Raw genomic sequence first — 22,655 nt, 5'->3', positions numbered from 1 at the left:
TTTGTGAGGGGCAGGTCATGCCTCACAAGCCTCATTGAATTCTTTGAGGATGTGACGAGACACATTGATGAAGGTAGGGCAGTGGATGTGGCGTATATGGATTTCAGTAAGGCATTTGATAAGGTTCCCCATGGTAGGTTCATTCAGAAAACTAGGGGGCATGGGATACAGGGAAATTTGGCTGTCTGGAAAAGAATTGGCTGGCCGAAAGAAGACAGCGAGTGGTAGTGAATGGAAAGTATTCCGCCTGGAGGTCGGTGACCAGTGGTGTCCCGCAAGGATCTGTTCTGGGACCTCTGCTCTTTGTGGTTTTTATAAATGACTTGGATGAGGAAGTGGAAGGGTGGGTTAGTAAGTTTGCCGATGACACAAAGGTTGGTGGAGTTGTAGATCGTGTTGAGGGTTGTTGCAGGTTACAGCAGGACATTGACAGGATACAGAGCTGGGCTGAGAAGTGGCAGATGGAATTCAACCTTGATAAATGTGAAGTGATTCATTTTGGAAGGTCGAATTTGAATGCTGAATACAGGGTTAAAGGCAGGATTCTTGGAAGTGTGGAGGAACAGAGGGATCTTGGGGTCCACGTACATAGATCCCTCAAAGTTGTCACCCAGGTTGATAGGGTTGTTAAGAAGGCGTATCGTGTGTTGGCTTTCATTAACAGGGGGTTTGAGTTTAAGAGCCGTGAGGTTTTGCTGCAGCTTTATAAAACTCTAGTTAGACTACACTTGGAATATTGTGTCCAGTTCTGGTCGCCTCATTATAGGAAGGATGTGGATGCTTTGGAGAGGATACAGAGGAGATTTACCAGGATGCTGCCTGGACTGGAGGGCATGTCTTCTGAAGAAAGGTTGAGGGAGCTAGGGCTTTTCTCCTGGAGCGAAGAAGGCAGAGACGTAACTTGATAGAGATGTACAAGGTGATGAGAGGCATGGATAGAGTGGATAGCCAGAGACTTTTCCCCAGGGTGGAAATGGCTGTCATGAGGGGACATAATTTTAAGGTGATTGGAGGAAGGTATAGGAGAGATGCCAGAGAAAGGTTCTTTACACAGAGAGTGTGGGTGTGTGGAATGCACTGCAAGCTGAGGTGGTGGAGTCAGAGTCAAAGGGGGATTTAAGCGACTCTTAGACAGGCACATGTACAGCAGTAAATTGAAGGGGTGTAGTTTAGGTTGATCTTAGATTAGGATAAATGGTCGGCACAACATCATGGGCTGAAGGTGGACAAGTCCCCAGGTCCGGATCGGATCTATCCCAGGTTACTGAGGGAAGCGAGGGACGAAATAGCTGGGGCCTTAACAGATATCTTTGCAGCTTCCTTGAGCACGGGTGAGGTCCCGGAGGACTGGAGAATTGCTAATGTTGTCCCTTTGTTTCAGAAGGGTAGCAGGGATAACCCAGGGAATTATAGACCTGTGAGCTTGACGTCAGTGGTAGGCAAACTGTTGGAGAAGATACTGAGGGACAGGATCTATTCGCATTTGGAAGAAAATAGACTTATCAGTGATAGGCAGCATGGTTTTGTGCAGGGAAGGTCATGTCTTACAAACCTAATAGAATTCTTTGAGGAAGTGTCAAAGTTAATTGATGAGGGAAGGGCTGTAGATGTCATATACATGGACTTCAGTAAGGCATTTGATAAAGTTTCCCATGGCAGGTTGATGGAAAAAGTGAAGTCACATGGAGTTCAGGGTGTACTAGTTAGATGGATAAAGAACTGGCTGGGCAACAGGAGACAGAGAGTAGTGGTGGAAGGGAGTGTCTCAAAATGGAGAAAGGTGACTAGTGGTGTTCCACAGGGATCCATGCTCGGACCACTGTTGTTTGTGATATACATAAATGATCTGGACGAAGGTATAGGTGGTCTGATTAGCACGTTTGCAGAGGATACTAAGATTGGTGGAGTTGCAGATAGCGAGGGGGACTGTCAGAGAATACAGCAAAATATAGATAGATTGGAGGGTTGGGCAGAGAAATGGCAGATGGAGTTCAATCCAGGCAAATGCGAAGTGATGCATTTTGGAAGATCCAATTCAAGAGCGGACTATACGGTCAATGGAAGAGTCCTTGGGAAAATTGATGTACAGAGAGATCTAGGAGTTTAGGTCCATTGTACCCTGAAGGTGGCAACGCAGGTCGATAGAGTGGTCAAAAAGGCATACAGCATGCTTGCCTTCATCGGACGGGGTATTGAGTGCAAGAGTCGGCAGGTCATGTTACAGTTGTATAGGACTTTGGTGAGGCCACATTTGGAATACTGCGTGCAGTTCTGGTCGCCACATTACCAGAAGAATGTGGATGCTTTAGAGAGGGTGCAGAGGAGGTTCACCAGGATGTTGCCTGGTATGGAGGGTGCTAGCTATGAAGAAAGGTTAAGTAGATTAGGATTGTTTTCATTGGAAAGACAGAGGTTGAGGGGGACCTGATTGAGGTCTACAAAATTATGAGAGATATGGACAGGGTGGATAGCAACAAGCTTTTTCCAAGAGTGGGGGTGTCAATTACAAGGGGTCACGATTTCAAGGTGAGCAGGGGAACTTTTAAGGGAGATGTGTGTGGAAAGTTTTTTACGCAGAGGATGGTGGGTGCCTGGAACGCTTTGCCAGTGGAGGTGGTAGAGGCGGGCACGATAGCACCATTTAAGATGCATCTAGACAGATATATGAATGGGCAGGGAACAGAGGGAAGTAGATCCTTGGAAAAGAGGCAACAGGTTTAGATAAAGGACCTGGATTGGCGCAGGCTGGGAGGGCCGAAGGGCCTGGTCCTGTGCTGTAATTTTCTTTATTCTTTGTTTTTTGAAGGGTCTGTATTGTGCTGTACCGTTCTATCTTCTATGTTCTTCACCCAAAGAGTGGTGAGCCTGTCGAATTCATTATCACAGGAAGTAGTTGATGCTAAAAGATTGAATATATTCAAGAGGCGGCTCTATATAGTACTTGGGGAGAATGGGATCAAAGGCTGTGGGAAGAAAGCAGGATTAGGCTTTTGAGTTGGATGATCAGCCATGATCGTGATGACAGGCTCGAAGGGCCAAAAGGCCTCCTCCTGCTCCTATCTTCTATGTATCTATAAGCAGCGTGCAAAAGATGGGAATTTGGTGCCAAGGGGGAGAGAGATGCTACTTTTTGTTCCAATACTTGTAGTGGTTGAGGCAGTAAATATTTATCTAGTGTTTTAGTACTTAGTGTGAAAATGTATAAAAGGAAAATACTTCTGTTATGGGCCAGGGTTTAGAGAACCCCAAAGTGTATCATGGAGTTCACCTGACCCACAACGTTTAATAGATTGTGGTATGGGGAGCACACGGCCCACTCGACAAGTGTGGTACAGCAGAAATGGAAAAGTATTTTTAAAGCAAAACAATGTTTATTCCATGAACTCAAGTTAACGTTTTTAAAACATACAGTGAACATCTTAGCAACCATCAATTCAAATACAACCCCCAAAGAATACAACACTAAGTAATGCTTAATAACTTCCCAAACAACATCCAGAAGACAAAAGAAACACCTTTGAACAGAAGCACAGTAGGTTTACATTCACTACTGAGAATATTTATAATTCTGAATTCACCAAATGATCAAGAGATAGTCTTTTGATGGCAGAGAGAACAGCAGTACACCTACTTTGTCTGGCTTCAGCTCCAACACTGAAAACAAAACTAAAACACACCCTGCAGCAAACAGCCTAAAACGAAAGTAAAAAGCTGACAGACAGCCCAGCTCCACCCACACTCTGACACCACTGATAAACACCCATTTCTTAAAGGTATATTTCTTAAACACCCATTTCTTAAAGGTACTCACACATGACACTTCCAACAATCTAAGAAGTAGAGATAAATAATCTAGACTAAGACATGGCCGAGTAGACTGTGTGTCTGAATTCCTGTATGTAAGAGTTTGTGAAGAGTCAGACACTCCAGTGTGAACACAGCTGCAGGAACCAGGTCTCTGTCCCAAACCTTTCTGGCTGTTCTGAGTTGGACACACTGTTTCACAAAGGGGAACAGCATTTGTACAATTTGCTCCCTGCACCGTCACACAATGTAGAGAGGTATAGGTTCAGAATGGGGTTGGAGTGACTGATTGTATACAATGTAATGGGAACCCAGGTGAAATAGGGAAGGATAGGATCTGGAGAAGCTGATCCTATTCAATAGGTAGAATGTATTTGTTACTTGCAAGGATAACGACTAAAACAACCAGAAGGACAGCCAGAATGCTGATCCTGGTTTGGAGCGGGGGGGGGGGGGGGGGGGGGGGGGGGGGATAAGTAGTGTAATGTGATAGTTGTAGGGGCTTCAATAATAAAGGGGATAGAGAATTCCACATGGTATGATGTTTGTCTGGGACAGGGTGAAGGATATCATGAGCCAGTTTGAAAGGATATTCGAGAGGTTTGGGGAGGGAACCAATCAATGGGACCAACAACTTAAGGAAGAGTACGCAAGAAGGTCCTGTTTCGAGAATAGCAGGAACAAAGAACTCAATTGAAGTATAGGATTTTAAGCTTTATTGTTCCTGAATTATATCTGAGCTACACAGAAACTGGACAAGCAGATTAAGAGGAGGTGGACACTTTGAAATACCAGAATGCTACCTGGACTCTAAGAGTGAAATTATGTGGAGGAATTGAACAAACTAGGGTTGTAGTCCCTGGAATTTAGAAGGTTAAGGTGTAATTTGATTGAAATTTACAGATGCAGAGATATTTTTAAGTGATATGTGTATGTATTGTCGTATGTTAGAAATAAGGGGCGGGATTCTCCAAAATGGAGGCAGAGTGTTCGCGCCGTCGTGAACGCCGTCGAGGTTCACGACGGCGCGAAACGGCCCCTAACCCGACCGATTCAGGGCCCGATAATGGGCTAGGAGCGGCGCCGCGTCATTTACGCGCGCCAGGCCTTGGCGCCGCGTAAAGGCGGCGCTGCATACATGACACGGCCGGCGCCGCATAACTGGGGTAAACCCGCGCATGCATGGTTGCCGTCCTCTCCGAGTCCGCCCCGCAAGAAGATGTCTGACGGATCTTGCGGGGCTGCGGAAGAAAGGAGGTCCTCCTTCAGAGAGGCCGGCCTGACGATCGGTGGGCACCGATCGCGGGCCAGACCCCATTTGAGGCCCCCCCCCCCGGTGCAGGATCCCCCCCCCCCCCCCCCCCCCCGCCGCAGGCCACCCCTCCCCCCAGCGATCCAGCGCTGTTCCTGCCGGCAGCAACCAGGTGTGGACGGCGCCGGGGGGAACCCGCCATCTTGGGCAGGCCGCTCGGCCCATCCGGCACTGAGAATCGCAGGGGTACCGGTGAATCGCCATTTTGGCTGTCTCGGGCGATTCACTGGACCACGCTGCGCAAAACGCGATTGTGCCGACCTGGCTGCTTCCGTGAATCGTGGGAGGGCGTCGGACCGGCGTCGCGGGAAAATTTGGCGACCCAGGCGAATCTCCAAACCGGCGCAGGAGCGGAGAATCGTGCCCAAGGTTTGGATTTGAGGGAGTTTAATTTAGTGTTTCTGTGTGAGGAAGTGTTAATCAACTCTAGTTAGATTCATGTTAGACAAAGGTGTTTGCATGTGTGGAGGTTTTTGGTTTCAGTTCAAACTGTGTTTTGATTGTACTGAGAGAGAGTTTACAAGGGTTAGTAAATACAAGCCTGGGGAAAGAATGAGATGTTGCTTAGTAACCAGGGACCACTTTTAGGGAAAATACCATTTTGAGTTTGGTTTTAATTGGAAGCGAGAGTAGAAGCTTAGCAGCTACAGAAGGAACTGGGGCCCAAGCATTATCCTTGTGGTCACCGTCTGCCCATCTGAGAAAGACCCGTTTATTCCTACTCAATGTTTTCTGTCCGTTAATAAATTTTCAATCCATGCTACTGCAGTATTATTCCCAATCCATGTGCTCTAATTTTCTTTTCCAACATCTTGTGTGGTACCTTATCAAAAGCCTTCTGAAAATCCAAATACACCATATCCACTGGTTCCCCTTTATCTATTCTGCTCGTCACATCCTCAAAAATCCCCAACAAGTTTATCAAATTTTCCTTCTATAAATCGATGTTGATTCTAACCAATTCTGCCATTAGTTTCTTAATGGTCACTTATCAGATCCTTTATAATAGATTTTCCTGTTGACATAAGGCTAACAGGTCTGTAATTTCCCATTTTCTCTCTCCTTCCCTTCTTAATAGCTGGGTTACATTTGTTACCTTCCAATCTACAAGAACCATTTCTTAATCTGTAGAATTTTGGAAGATGATCATCAACACATCCATTATCCAGCCAGTCACCGCTTTCAACATTCTGGGATGTAGATCATCAGGTCCAGGGGATTTATCCACTTTAGTCCCATTAATTTCTCCAGCACTGCTTTTTTATGAATACTAGACCAAGGCAGGCCAGCAGCACAGTTCGATTCCCGTAACAGCCTCCCCGAACAGGCGCCGGATTGTGGCGACTAGGGGCTTTTCACAGTAACTTCATTTGAAGCCTACTTGTGACAATAAGCGATTTTCATTTCATTTAATTTCATTTTAAGTTTCTAGAGTCATGTAGAAAAGCAATAAAGGTATGCCAATCTTTATAAACCACTAGCTGGGACTCATGGAATAGTGTGTTCAATCCTGAGCACCATCCTTTAGAAACAAAGTGAAGTCATTTCACTAGAATGGTGCAAGGGGCGTATGTAACTCAGTTATGTGTGGAAGCTGGAGATCTTTTCAGAGCTGAGAAGATTAGATGGAGGTGTTCAGAATCATGACCAGTTTTGATTGAGTGGATAAAGATAAACAGTTGCTGGTGTGAGAAGGGTCAGTAACCAGAGGACCTGCCTCACGGCGCCGAGGACCCAGGTTTGGTCCCAGCCCGGGTCACTGTCCGTGTGGAGTTTGCACATTCTCTCCGTGTTTGGGTGGATTTCACCCCCACAACCCAAAGATGTGCAGGGCAGGTGGATTGGCCACGCTAAATGGACCCTTAATTTGATTTGTTCTTTAAAAGTAACCAGAGGACACAGACTTAATGTGACTGTGAAAAGATCTAGAGGTGACACGGGGGAACCTCTTTTCACAGACTGATTCGTTGTGATCTGGAACTCACAATTGAAGGGATGATGGAAGCGGATTCAATAATGACAATCAAAAGACAATTGGAAAAGTATTTAAACAAAAAAAAGTGAGTAAGCAAGTAGTATTAATTCCTAATTCTACATAAGAAGCATAGTGGGCCGAATGACCTCCTGTACTATATCATCCTTATTACAGTCCTGGACCAGACCCCGACATTGACTAGGATACTGGACAGAAACCCCTATATTTTATTCTAATTTTGTAAGAATGTGAGGAAAGGATACCTCACTATAGGAGTGAGTTCATTAAGAAATAAGGATATGGGGCTGGATTATCCGCAGCACGGCACCAAAATTGCGTTTGGCGTGGGGGTGGAAAATCGACTTTTACGTGAGGAACGGGTCCCCGGAGAATCGCTTGCCTGAGAATCACAGTGCGCGGCTGAGGAGCCATTGCCAGAGGCCCTCTCAGCGATACTCCGTGATGTCGTGGTTCTAACCCCGTTTGGCTGGTCGGGACTCACGCGTGACGGCTGCGGACTCAGTCCGTGGCCACCCTGGCAGGGAGCGGGGGGATCCAGATCCAGCATAATGGGGCATTATGGGCGGCCGGGGCAGCGATCGGACGGGTCAGATGAAGCAACGCGGGGCAGATCAGTGGGACCTTGTTTCCTGGTCCGTGGTCTGAGTCCGCCATCATGTTCGGCGAGGCCGCCTCCGTGCGCATGCACAGACTCGGAACTGGAAGTGCGGGGGCCCGTATCCGCAGCTAAAGCTGCGTGAAGCTCCCCGGGTCCCTGCCAGCCCCTTGCAGGTAAGTGAATTACTCTTTATTTTTTTCAGGAAAGTCTGGAGTAAAACGCCAGTGTTTTTACTCCGGCATGGGGACATAGCCCCATTTTTGGCAAATCCAGCCCATTGTATATTAAAACACCTTATTACTATCACAGTATTAAAATATCTTGAGCACCAGAAAATAGCTTACATAAATAAGCTTAAATAATGCTTATTAATATACTGAATACAGTAACTCTTAACTGCTATCTTTATTCTCACTCAAACAACAAATAAAAACATCTCGGGCGGGTTTCTCCGTTTCGCCGTCTGGTCAATGGGGTTTCTATTGTGGGGCAGCCCCATGCCGTCGAAAACCCCAGGCTGCTGGCAAAACGGGAATCCCGATGGCGGAGATTTCAGCCCCTCATCTCTCAATCCACTGTTATTAGCCTGCAGGAATACTGCTTTACTGAGATATTCTTTGTAAGGGAGAGATCTTTTAACACTGCTTTAAAGAAAAGATGTGAATCCTGTCAGACCCATGCAGAAACTCTGGCTGCATTTCTTCAAAATCTGCTTCAGCTTGTTTCAGCTCACTTTCTAATCACAGTCCTCTGACCTGCTGGGAAGAAACTGCTAATCTAGTTACAGACATTTCTTTTAACTGAACTGAGATGCTTGACTTCTGCTTACATTTCCAACTGACACACAACTGCAAAATACTCTATACCTTGGCTCCTCCCAGTAATTACATCATCTTACCAAGCTGAAATCTAATTAACTCCACAGGGAAACCCCTTAATCAAAACAACATTGCATTAGCCCACGCTTTTATTGATGCTTTATTTGCACCCTGGCTCCAAAAAGCTTGGTTGTCTTTCAAACTAGGATTTCTTTTAAAAACATGACTGCCGATGTCACACACTAACTAAGGCTATTAACCCTTACTGCATCAAATACACATAAAGACAATATATATCTGAAATTCCTACATTCATCACATTCTATGATTCAATGGTGGATATGATACTATAACATTCACATTCATAATAAAGGTGTGCAAAATCTACCCTGTTCTCCATTCCGACTACAGATGGATGCTGCTGCTTTTGCCATGAAGGATCTTGTTCAAACTTCTCCTTCACTTGCCGCCTTCTGCTACCCTGGAGCTGCTCTGTGTTCAAAGTGATTAGTTGAGCAGACAACAATGACAGCAAGTAAAGTGGCCATAATCTCAGATGACCATAGGCCGCTTTCCACTTTGAGGGGGAGAGCTGGCTGATAGTGTTTTAACCTGAGGATGACCACACCCCAGGTGAGGGGCAAGGTTGAGTAGGTGGGGCCTTCATGAATAACCTCAGCCGGTAAGGGAATTGAATCCACTCTGTTGGCCTTGCCCTGCATCACAAACCAGTTGTCAAGGCAAATGCGAATGACAGCACCAGCACAACTCCCCATCCGCCGCCGCCTAGTTGACATCAAAACATTTTCATCTGTGCTGCATTTTACCAAAAAACCAACGAACAGGAGTGAAAGAATTAAAGCACACATGATGATCAAAAATATGTTTTGTCTTCAAACACACCAAATTGTTAAAGTACACATGCATACACGGTGCAAATATAAATACTGAGATGACATGCCAAATGACAATTTCTCAATTTTTATTTACCAATCAAAATGCAGTTAGCCACTTGTGACTCGTACGAAGGTATTGGACAAGATTAAGTTTTATATGTTATAGAGTCTCATACCTGTCTGTGGAAACATTGTTTATAACACAAAGGTCATTGGTCTCAATGATGTTGATGTCCACTTTTTTGTTGCACAACCTGATACTGATCCCACTGCAACTCTCTCTCCCACCCTGTCCTTCTTCCTGCATTGTGGGGAAATCACACTTGGATATGGAGGGTCAGTGAGAAAACGGGTGATGGGCAACCCTGCTCCAGTAGAAGGTCATCAGACAAAGCCCAAGGCGAGCCATCAAGGTCGGTATGGGTTCACAGATTAAGTCCTTGGAACACACTGGCTGCCATGGACCCCCAGATGTGTTCAGAGCAGATAGGAAAAGCCTTGTTGCTGGCAATGCAAAGGGCGAAACCATTCATCCCCGGTTGGAGCTGGACAAAACCAATCAGCTGGGATGAAGCTGATGCAGAAACGTCACCCAAGCCCCTTTGCCTTGGCTGCTTGCAGCCCAGGTGACAGAGGACCAGTCCGAATAAAGGCGTTTCCATGGGGGCAGCTCCGGTCACTTAGCAACTGTGGTGAAGCAAAGGTTGGGGGAAGGGGGGCTGATTGGGTGGGCTTGCTCAATGGGCGGCTCTTTGGTGGCAATAAAGTTCCATTGCTCGCCGCTGACTTTGGTTTGCACTTTTGAGCTAGCATTAAAATACAATAACACAAAAAGAGAGACATATGTGTGATCGTTAGAAAGATGACACACACGTTCACCTTAACCGAGCTGGCGAACCTGGCCATTGGCACCCCCGAGGTGGGTGTCTGCAACTTCAACGCGCTGCATGCCCTCTTGCACGGCATCTTGGAGCAGCTGCACATCGGAGAGGCGCAGAAGACGGTGGGAGAGGTGGAGAATGAGTTCATCAAGCCGCAGACCCCGACCAGCGCCGCGCAGGAGGAGGGCGGCGGCACCGCCGGCAGGTCCCCCAGCAGGTCCCCCCGGTCTGTGGAAAACGGGAGGGCGGTCTCGCTCTTCCACCAGCTGGAGGAGAAGGTGGCCAAGCTGCAGACTGTCATGGAGTCCCTCAGCCAGCTACCCAGCGCCCCCGAGCTGCTGGCCCGCAGCCAGGCTGCTGACCAAGTGCCACTCCGCAGGTTCTCCACGTCCACCAGCAGCAGCACGGGCCCGGTGAAGGACATGTGGCAGCTGATGCAAGTCAAAAAGAAAGTTGAAGCAAACGAAGAAGGGGTCAATAAGGTAAGGGGGAATGATTTGGAACTTGCATTGATTGATGGCTGTGCTACTTTTAAAATAGAAACACTATCTAGATGGTTAAATAGTCTATGCCACACTGTTTAAATGATGTGGAGATGCCGGCGTTTAAAGTGTTTAAAGTAAGAAGTCTTACAATACCAGGTTAAAGTCCAACAGCTTTGTTTCAAATCACTCTTTCGGAGCACTGCTCCTTCCTCAGGTGAATGAAGGGGTAGGTTCCAGAAACATTTATATAGACAAAGTCAAAGATGCAACACAATGCTTTGAATGTGAGCATTTGCAGGTAATTAAGTCTTTACAGATCCAGAGAGAGGGGTAATCCCAGGTTAAAGAGGTGTGAATGGTCTCAAGGCAGGATAGTTGGTAGGATTTCACAAACCCAGGCCAGATGGTGGGGGGTGAATGTAATGCAACATGGATCCAAGGTCCCGGTTGAGGCCGTACTCATGTGTGCGGAACTTGGCTATAGGTTTCTGTTTGGCGATTCTGTGTTGTCGCGCGTCCTGAAGGCCGCCTTGGAGAATATTTACCCGGAGATAAGAGGCTGAATGCCGTTGGTTGCTGAAGTGTTCCCCGACTGGAAGGGAACATTCCTGCCTGGCGATTGTGGCGCGATGTCTGTTCATCCGTTGTCGCAGCGTCTGCATGGTCTCGCCAATGTACCACGCTTCGGGACATCCTTTCCTGCAGCGTATGAGGTAGAGAACGTTGGCCGAGTCGCATGAGTATGTACCTGGTGGGTGGTCTCACGTGTAATGGTGGTACCCATATCGATGATCCGGCACGTCTTGCAGAGATTGCCATGGCAGGGTTGTATGGTGTCGTGGTCACTGTTCTGAAGGTTAGGTAGTTTGCTGCAAACAACGGTTTGTTTGAGGTTGTGCGGTCATTTGAAGGCAAGTAGTTGGGGTGTGGGGATGACCTTGGCAAGATGTTCATCTTCATCGATGACGTGTTGGAGGCAGCGAAGAAGATGTTGTAGTTTCTCCTCTCCGGGGAAATACTGGACGACGAAGGGTATTCTGTCCCACACCCCCACTACTTGCCTTCAAACAACCGCGCAACCTCAAACAAACCATTGTTTTCCGCAAACGAAACGTGCCACCCCCCACCATGTGGCCTGGGCTTGCAAAATCCTACCAACTGTCCTGGATGAGACAATTCACACCTCTTTAACCTGGGATTACCCCTCTCTCTGGATCTGTAAAGACGTAATTACCTGCAAATGCTCCCATTCAAAGCATTGTGTTGCATCTTTAACTTTGTCTATTCTGGGACTTACCTCTTCATTCACCTGAGGAAGTAGCAGTGCTCCGAAAGCTAATGATTTGAAACAAAGCTGTTGGACTTTAACCTGGTGTTGTAAGGTTTCGTACTGTACTCACCCCAGTCCAACGCCAGCATCTCCACGCTGTTTAAAGACATCCAAAAGCATCATAGGATGAATAAAAAATTAACAGGAGCAAGTACTGTCTGTTTATCCATAGAATCCTTACTACAGTGCAGAAGGAGGCCATTCGGTCCAAAAGTGCTCCCCACCCAGGCCCATTCCCCTGCCCTACTCCTATAACCCTACCTAACTTGCACATCTTTGGACATTAAGGCAATTTAACATGGCCAATCCACTTAACCATCTTTGGACTGTGGGAGGAAACCGAAGCACCCGGAGGAATACCATGCCGACGTGGGGAGAAAGTGCAAACTACACACAGTCACCCAAGGCTGGAATTGAAACCAGTTCCCTGGCGCTGTGAGGCAGCAGTGCCACCCTGCTGTCCACAGTGGTTAAGTTATCAGATATGTGACCAAATTTGAATGAATAATTCTGTTCATTTGAGGGTTGGCTAGGTACAGGTAGCAATGGGCTGTAAATCTACCCATTATAGTGTTGGAAATCGCTGTAAACACTTCCCTCCCAACTCCCACTCCAGACTTTGCCGGATGAGATTGGCTCACGGTTGAATGGTGGGCGATTGTGGCCTTCCTGCTGATGCTTTTTGCCTTCCGAATGCATTTCCTCAACTTCCATCCTCCCTGTCTGGTAAACCTTTAACCATCTGAAATCTCAAGGCAACAATCTCACTCTGTCCCTGCAACAGAGAAAGCTGGGAAGTTTGCAGATTGACTTCATGTATTTTCTGAAATCTCCGTGACTGAGAAAAGACGGTTAAGAGGAGATTTAAAAGAGATCTTCAAAATCAAGTCATTTGGACTGACAGGGAAGACAGAAACTGCTCCCACTCATGAAAGGATCGAGAACGAGAGGGCAAAGATTTAAATAATCTGTCAAAGAAGCAAAAGTGATAGGAGGGAGAAACCTTTTCATACAACCAGTGGCCGGGGTTTGAGTGGGAGGGGCAGGTTCAATTGAAACATTCAGCAGGGAATTAGACTTATCTGAAAAGGAAGAATATGCAGGGTTAACGGAGAAGGCAGGGGAATGATAGTCGGTGAATTGCTCACTCGGAGAGCTCGTGCTGACACAATGGGCCGAACGGCCTCCTGTGTCATAACAATTTTTTGATTTATATCAGGCTTGGAGGGGATATCATGCAGATTTACCAGAATGATGCTGAGGTTTCAATGGTTGAATTATAGGGACAGGCCACATAAATTTGGCTTGTATTTCCTTGAGTACAGAACTTGATGATTTACTCATTGTTTAAGATGTTAACAGGATTTGAGAAGGTAGCAAGCGAATCAAGAACATAATATTATATTATAATTTGAGGCAGGACAATCGGGAAACAGTAGGGGAAATTTGGAACCTTTTTCAAAAGGCTCTGAACTTCTGGCAACAATTTTCAGCACAGAGATTGATAGACTTTTGTTAGTACAGTAGTTAGCACTGCTGCCTCATAGCACCAGGGACTGGGTTTGATTTCGGCCTGGGGTGACTGTCTGTGGAGTATGCATGTTCTCCCTGTGTCTGCGGGTTTCCTCCGGGTGCTCCGGTTTCTTCCCACAGTCCAAACTTGTGCAGGTTAGGTGGATTGGTCATGCTAAATTGCCCCTTAGTGTGTCTAATGATGTGCAGGTTAGGGGGGGATAGGGCAGGACAGTGGGCTTGGGTGCTCTTTCGGAGGGTCGGTGCAGTCTCAATGGGCTGAATGGCCTCCTGCACCGTAGGCATACTATGGATATCCAGGGATATGGAGCAAAGTTAGATAAATGGAGCTTGACATGCAGATCAGCAATGATCTCATTCTTTTTATTCATTTATGGGACATGGGTGCCAGTGACAATGCCCCTATTTATGTCCCATTCCTAACTGCACTTGAGAAGGCGACGATGGACCTGGTTCTTGGGAGTAATTTAAACTCCTCTCAAATATGTGAGGGTCAGAGAATGTTATAAATTCTTAAATGTTACTCCAAGCTGTCCACTCTCAGGTTTAATGGAGGTGAAGTAGAAGCCAACCCGCTCTCCCAAGAAGTAGGATAGCAATTTAAATATTATAATAAGGCCACACATTGATTCTTTCTTACGGGTTTAACTCTGGTCAAGTGGTTTATCCCAGCCTCGGGAAGACCAGCAGCTGAAATGAAGCAAGGGCAACTTTCTACATACTTTGTGGCCTGCGTTCCATCAGTGCCTTCGGGCAGACCTGGAATCCGGAGATTCTACTCCCTCGACTGATTCTCCAAATCATCCACTTTCTACCTCAGCTTCCTTTGGCGATTTCTTACCAGATGGGGACAATTAAGTCTGCTCCCTGTGGGTCAGCTGGGTTTGGGTGGATGGGCTGACCACAAACATTTTGTCAGGGGGATATATGTCCACCCTTACATGTCAGGCCATAGGAAAGGGCTATAGACCGCTTTGGGAAATGGACTGGGAAGTGGGAGGGATGGTAATATGGTGGCAGAAAGCACTGGGAGGGGATCCCGACATCTTCCCTCCACCATGGCATATTACCAGTGGTGAAAATCACAGTGGTGTGGCTACCCAGCAATTCTGCCAATAAGTGCCCACTTAATAGTCTGCTCATGTCCGCACTGATAGTTTACCGGAGTCAGGAGCAACCATCACCACGTGGGGAGACCAGGTAACTATGATGATCTCTTACCGGTTTGCTGGGCTTGGGGATTGGGGGATGTGTCGGAGTGGGGAGGGTTTGGTGGTGCTCCTCTTTCGCTGCTCCATCGCTTGTTGACAGAATGACTTTAGGTGTGATTTATAGGTGTGATTTAATGGGCCCATTAGCCGTGGGCACAAATCACTCCATGGCCATAAAAATCTCGAGATGCCAAAAATGAGATTTGCGCTGGTGAGATCTCAGATCAGAGGGTGGAGGTGGGGGGGGGGGGGGGGGGGGGGGGGGGGGGCAGTGGAGATTTATGGAAAGAAGAGGTGAGCTGCTGGAGCAGGAGGCTTTACTCTGGGATTTCATGGTTGTCAACCTGTGGATCAGCTGTTCAGTCGGATGTCACTATATTATTTGCTCCAGCCCATAAACCACCATTCTCCTCGTATCTGTGTGGGTTTCCTCTGGGTGCCCTGTTATCCTCCCACAGTCCAAAGATGTGCAGGTTAGGTGAATTGGCCATGAGCGCAACCTGTGCCTCCAACGAGGCCAACCGGCCCTCATGGTCCGCCACCGACTCTTCCACTTTTTGAAGGGACGCATTATGTGCGTCCAACCTCTGCTCTACTCTCTCAATGGCTGCCCGAACTTTGACCGTAGCTCAGCGCTCAGCCATCTCTGCACCCAGATCCTGGTAGACCCGAATCACATTCCCTTCCAAGGTGCACTTCCTCATCTCCTTTTGCCCACCACAGAATCTTCTCCTTGGATATCTGTGCAGTCATACCACCATCGCCCTCAGCTGCTCCCCCGCCTTGGGTCTCCTCCTCAGTAACATGTGCACTCGATCCACCTAGGGGGGGGGGGGGGGGATTAACAGACAGTACTACAACCATAAAGACTCAACACAGCTACAGTAATCTATGTATAACCCTTAATGAATTCCCCCTTAACTGTTCCAACTCAAGAACAAAATACAAGTAAAACCAGAAACCTCTTTTCAAAGGTGTGGCCCAGGTATTGGAGAGCTCATAAAACAGAGCAGGTGGTCTGCCTGCCACTTTTCTGTCCACCTCCATACCTGCCTTCCATGTTACAACGGGTGGGGGAGGCATCAGGCAGCCCACCCATTCTTGGGCCTCTTGAAGCTCTTTATTTACCACTTACGGACTTCATCTAGCCTCCACCTCTATGTCATGCCCAGCAGGGAAAGGCAGAGGCAGGATGGGTGGTCCAGTCGCTTTCATGGTGCGGCCTTCTGTTGGGCATGAATTGGACGGGGTTACCTCCTTTTTGGGTATGGATGTCTGTTGGGCCCATTGGAAGCCCCTCTCCCAAGATTGTACATCCCACTTTAAGCCTCCTCACCTGGCCTCTAAAACACCCTCCCTCTCTGGGGTCTTCTAGGCAGGTCTGTCCAAAATGTAGTGATGACCTGAAATCTAGGATCCGTGACACTTCTTGGCAGCATGGTGGCACAGTGCTTAGCACTGCTGCCTCAGAGTGCCAGGGAAGATATTCAATTCTGGCCTCGGGTGACTGTCTGTATAGAATTTCCACTTTCTCCCTGTGTCTGCGTGGGTTTCCTCCGGGTGCTCCAGTTTCCTCCCACAATCCAAAGATGTGCAGTTTAGGTGGATTTGCCATGTTAAATTGCCCTTTAGTGTCCAAAGGTTAGGTGGGGTTACAAGGATAGGTTGGGGATTGGACCTGGATGGAATGCTCTTTCAGAGGGTCAGTGCAGACCCAATGGGCCAAATGGCCTTCTGCACTGTAGGAATTTTATGATTCTTCATATACTGCAACCATTACTCAAATCAGGTGCTGCAGGCACTACAGAGCTGCCGGGAAATCAGATTAGCTGGCAGCTTGCGAGGATGCGATTTCTTACCAGATGGGGACAATTAAGTCTGCTCCCTGTGGGTCAGCTGGGTTTGGGTGGATGGGCTGACCACAAACATTTTGTCAAGGGGATATATGTCCACCCTTACATGTCAGGCCATAGGAAAGGGCTATAGACCGCTTTGGGAAATGGACTGGGAAGTGGGAGGGATGGTAATATGGTGGCAGAAAGCACTGGGAGGGGATCCCGACATCTTCCCTCCACCATGGCATATTACCAGTGGTGAAAATCACAGTGGTGTGGCTACCCAGCAATTCTGCCAATAAGTGCCCACTTAATAGTCTGCTCATGTCCGCACTGATAGTTTACCGGAGTCAGGAGCAACCATCACCACGTGGGGAGACCAGGTAACTATGATGATCTCTTACCGGTTTGCTGGGCTTGGGGATTGGGGGATGTGTCGGAGTGGGGAGGGTTTGGTGGTGCTCCTCTTTCGCTGCTCCATCGCTTGTTGACAGAATTACTTTAGGTGTGATTTATAGGTGTGATTTAATGGGCCCATTAGCCGTGGGCACAAATCACTCCATGGCCATAAAAATCTCGAGATGCCAAAAATGAGATTTGCGCTGGTGAGATCTCAGATCAGAGGGTGGAGGTGGGGGGGGGGCGGGGGGCGGGGGCAGTGGAGATTTATGGAAAGAAGAGGTGAGCTGCTGGAGCAGGAGGCTTTACTCTGGGATTTCATGGTTGTCAACCTGTGGATCAGCTGTTCAGTCGGATGTCACTATATTATTTGCTCCAGCCCATAAACCACCATTCTCCTCGTATCTGTGTGGGTTTCCTCTGGGTGCCCTGTTATCCTCCCACAGTCCAAAGATGTGCAGGTTAGGTGAATTGGCCATAGATCATAGACCTTGAGATTTACAGTGCAGAAGGAGGCTATTTGGCCCATCGAGTCTGCACCGGCCCCTGGAAAGAGCACCCTACCCAAACCCACAACTCCACCCTATCCCCGTAACCTCACCCAACCTTTTTGGGCACTAAGGGCAATTTAGAATGGCCAGTCCACCTAACCTGCACATCTTTGGACTGTGGGAGGAAACCGGAGCACCCGGAGGAAACCCACGCAGACATGGGGAGAACGTGCAGACTCCGCACCGACAGTGACCCAAGCTGGGAATTGAACCTGGGAACCTGGAGCTGTGAAGCAACTGTGCTAACCATCTTTCTGCCATGCTGCCCACATGATCAATTGCCCCTTAGTGTCCAAAGATGTGCAGGTTAGGTGGGCTTACTGGTTTACGAGGATAGGGCAGGGAAGTGGGCTTTTGTAAGTAGGGTGCTCTTTCAAAGGTTGGCGCAGACTCGATGGGCCGAATGGCCTCCTACACTGCAGGAATTCTATGGCCAGCATTTATTGCCCCGAAAGTTCGTATGTGGCCCCGAGTCCCGTCATTCCAATAAGACCCGCCTCTGGGCTACCAGGGAGGCAAAGGCCAAGACATCGGCCTCTCATGCCCCCTGGACTCCCGGGTCTTCTGACACTCCAAAGATCGCCACTTCTGGACTCAGAACCACCTTCACCTTCAAGACCTCCAACATAACATCGGCAAACCCCTGCCAGAATCCCCCGAACCTTGGACAAGCCCAAAACATGTGGACATGATTCGAGTCTGGATGATATCGAGGATATTGGCCTCAGCTCTGTTTAGATGTAGCCAGTCCTTCTTGAACAGGTTCCTCCTGCCTCACAACTGGCCCCAATGGTCCAGGAGTCTGAAGCCCTGCCCGATGTGTTATGTGTTAACCTGTTTTACAATCCCAGACCAGACCCCAACAGTGTCCAGGATACTGGACCGAAACCCCAATATTTTAGTTCATTTGAAAGATTGTGCAGAAAGAATGATTCACTCTAGGAGTGATTGCATGAAGAAATAGGGCTTTTCTTTTAAAGGAAACTTTAATATAACTACAATATTAAACTTTTTAACTCACACCCAAAAAGAACTGCTTACAGTTTACACCTTAAACAGTACTATTCAATTTCCCATTAAACAACAAGAATAGAAACATACAGCTCTCAATCTACCTTACTGTGGAAGAATTATGGACTCAGCATCAGGCAGGTCAGAATTCAATTCTTCTCTCAAGTTTCGCCACCAACTGCCTCTCTAATGCTTTAAAAAATAACTCTCTGCCTTACTAGGCTCCACCCAGCAATGACCTCATCTCCCCAAACTGAAAAACAACTAATGTCTGCAGGCTGCAAAATACATTAACTCCCCAGGAAATTCCCCAGGCAAACCACTGTGCCTTAGCCAAGACTGAAAACCACATTCCGTAGTCAATTTCACCTGCAGACTCCTAAAACCACCTATGCCCTGCAGCACATAATTCTTTTTAAACAAACATATTCTAACCCCAGGCTTTTAACTCTTGAATTGCTCACAACATTTTAAAAAATAAATTTAGAGTACCCAATTTTTATTTCCAATTAAGGTGCAAATTAGCATGGCCAATCTACCTACCCTGCACATCTTTGGGTTGTGGGGGTGAGACCCACACAGTCACGGGAGAATGTGCAAACTCCACCTGGACAGTGACTCGGGGCCGGGATCGAACCCCAGTCCTCAGCGCCGTGAGGTACCACTGTGCCACCGTGCCTTCCCCGCCCACAACATTTATAATCCAATTTTCCTAACATCATCCAATTGTCACACCTGTCGTATTCTTATATTTGTATTCCCTCTAGTGTGTGGGACTGGAAGTGATCCAGAGATTGGTACCTGTGAGATTCTGTCTTGTAACTTCCTTCTTGCTCCTCAAATCTGACTGCAGGGCCTCAATCATCTTCCTCCCTATAACGTTGATTTTGAATGGATCATCTCTGCAGGCTCTCTTTCCCACCCTTCCTCTCCCCCCTCCCCATTCCAACTATCCCCCTCACTGAGATGCCATGCACCATTTTTACGATGTTATCCTGGCTCTAGGGAAGCAACGTACCATTTGGGACTCGAGCTGGCAATAGCAGGACTCTGTCTGCTCTCACTTAGCAAATCCCCAATTACTCCTTTGGCACGTTGTCACTCTGTGGCATTCAGTGTTGAATCTTGGTTTGAAAGTCCCATGCTCCCGGAGCGTTTCGGCATTTCGGCCCTGTTTACACCCTTCCGGGTGAACAGTCACCTGCTATTCCAGTATCTCAAATCTGAATAGATTTTGTTATTTTGGCGACTGCAGGAATCCTGGTCTCTGACATAGTATACGGGTGTTTTGTTAGCTTTACAGAAATGCCAGAAAAATGCCTGCATTTGAAACTATTAGAAATGTCAGAATTTCTGTTATTGCTGTAGATGGTATTTAGAGTACATGATAATCTGAACAGTTACTTTAATATGTTTATCAGCAAGCAAAATAATCATGCTTCTATCTGTACTTTCAGGCTATGTCAACATTACAGGAATTGATGAATGCAATTAATCAATTAACTGGTACCAATGAAACACTGAGGAAGGAGCTCGAAAAAGTAAGTTAATAGCACTCCTAAATATTTGCAGAGCAAACTCTTGACTGATTGTGTCCAATCTTTGTGCTTTTCCCCTTATTGTCAATATGAACGATTTCCTTATCTTTCCGCCATACTTGGCAAATCTTTATGAAGATATTGCAATTTTTAGATATTTGCCACCTGTCTGAAAGTAGATTTGCCTGACGGAGACTCGTAAATTCTGGCCCCCTTTCTTCTGGAGCTGCGTTAGAGACATGGAGAGGGATTCTCCGGTTCCCCCAGCTGCCTGTTTCTCGGTAGCGCGCCATTCGCTGCCAGCGGGATTCTATACTCCCGGGATTTCCCATTGAAACCACCTGGGAAATCTGCAGGCGAGGAGTGGGGGGTGGGGGGTGGGGGAGGGAGGATGGTGGTGGGGTGCGCTGCCGGCGGGAAAAGTGAATTGCAACAGTTGGAGCATTCTGACCATGATTAGTGAGGAGAGGCCACAATTGCATCCTCGGTTAGCTTTGTTCATTTTCCTGGATCCTCCAAGACATCAACCATGATTTCCATTTATGCAGCACGTTTGACAATGCAAAATATTCCAAGGTAAACACAGAAGCGAACGCGGGCAAGGGGCTTGATGAGATCGGGTCAGTAATAGGAGAAGAAGTGGAGATGATTAAAGGCAGGGTGAAAGGCATTTTGAGGGGGCTTTTGAAATTGGGTGGGGAAGGAGCAAGGTAAGGGCAGGTGTCTACAATTCAGGATGGAAGGCACCCTTTCAACACCCTCCATATGGTGCCCCTCAATTTTCCCTCTCCCCTGAACTGACTCCACATTGCAATATCCCTCCCCTCACCTCATTTCACATTACTGCCTGTCCCCTCTCTATATCATGGCCTTTTCCCATTGGATTTTTCAATCCAATATTCAGGGAGAAAGAATATTGAGGGGGACTGAGAAAAGAAGTAAGGGCTGAGAGTGGCGTGGTTTGGACTTCTATAGTAACCTTCAGCAGAGTTCAGTTTCTGGGTCTAAATCATTGCTATAGCAATATTGGAAATCTGGTACAGGGAAGCTTGGCAAAGTACATGTGGCTCAATTTTAATTCCATACTAGTTTTCAACAGGTGAGGAGTGATGTTCGAAACACCAGATATGTGTCCAAGGACTTTGGGGAAACTTAATTCATAGGTAATGACATTTTGCCTTTTAGCAAAGCCTGGTTCTACCTAATGCCACCCAAACCACCATGGCAAATGCGTGTCCCTCCTCACCAAATGTCACCTTGGTCAAGTTCCACATGTTCATTGATGGTGCCCAGCTCTACCTCACCACCACCTACCTCTCTTCATGTCTTCACTATCTCAGATTTGTCACATTGTTTTCCAACATCCAGTACTGGAAGAACAAAATATTGCTTCAACTAAATGGTGGGAAGACTAACTTTGTTCCTTGCCACAACCTCCACCCTTTTCCATGGTCACTGCTTGAAGCTGAATTAAATCTGGTTCTCAAACTTGGTATTGTGTTTGATCCTGGGATAAATTCCCGATCATGATGAGTGGCAGGACCCTGGGAAGCACCAAGGATCAGAGGGACCTTATTGTGCATGTACACCAGTCCCTTAAGATATCAGAACAGGTGGATCAAGTGGGTAAGAAGACATATGTTATACTTGCATTTATTCACTGAGGCATAGTGTTGAAGAGCGGGGAGGTTATGCTGGAACTGTATAAAATGCTGGTTAGGCCACAGCCAGAGTATTGTGTGCAGTTATGGAATTCACATCATAGGAGAGATGTGGTAGCAGAGGAGATTTATCAGAATGTTGCCTGGGCTGGAGAGTTTCCATTATGAAGAGAGATTGAATAGACTTGGATTGCTTTCCTTGGAGCAGAGGAGACCGAGGGGGGGGCATGATTGAGATGTGTAAAATTATGAAGGTCATAAATAGTGTAGACAGGAAGAAACTTTTCCCCAGGGGGCATAGATTTAAGGTAAGGGGCAGGAGGTATAGAGGGGATGTGAGGAAAAACCTTTTCACCGAGAGGGTGCTGAGACTATGGAACTCACTGCCTGAAAGGAGGTGGAGGCAGAGACCCTCATAACATTTAAATATTTAGATGTGCACTTGCGATGCCAAAGCATACAAGGCTATGGGCCAAGTGCTGGGAAATGAGGTTAGAATATTTAAGTGGTTGGTTTGACCAGCGCAGATGCGATGGGCCGAAGGGCCTTTTCTGTGCGAGAGACCGCTATGACTCTGTGACACAGGTCCACTCCGTCACTGAGGCTACCTATTTCCACCTCAGAAACATCTCACCTGACACGGCTTATCTGCTGCTGAAAGTCTCGCCCATGCCTTTGTTATCTCCAACCATCAATATTCCAATATTTTCCTTGCCAGTCTCCCATTTCCCTCCACAAACTGGAACTTGGGAAACGTGCAACAATTCCTAACTCGCACTGTTCACTCCTGTGCTCG

At 47.2% G+C, this 22,655-nt stretch overlaps 1 protein-coding gene across 1 annotated transcript in view; it reads left to right on the top strand.

Moving 5' to 3' along the window:
• The first annotated feature begins 10,187 nt into the window (after positions 1-10,187).
• The window catches only part of LOC140394020 (uncharacterized), a 186,087-nt gene continuing 173,619 nt past the window's right edge, over positions 10,188-22,655 (top strand). The window contains exons 1-2 of the mRNA XM_072480791.1: positions 10,188-10,787; positions 20,118-20,201. Of these exons, the coding sequence (XP_072336892.1) occupies positions 10,287-10,787; positions 20,118-20,201 (585 nt within the window). The 5' untranslated portion in view covers positions 10,188-10,286. The remainder of the gene's footprint in view (positions 10,788-20,117; positions 20,202-22,655) is intronic.

This window comes from Scyliorhinus torazame, chromosome 17, assembly GCF_047496885.1.
Source record: "Scyliorhinus torazame isolate Kashiwa2021f chromosome 17, sScyTor2.1, whole genome shotgun sequence".
Taxonomy (NCBI): domain Eukaryota; kingdom Metazoa; phylum Chordata; class Chondrichthyes; order Carcharhiniformes; family Scyliorhinidae; genus Scyliorhinus; species Scyliorhinus torazame.
This window is presented reverse-complemented; position numbering and strand designations above follow the sequence as displayed.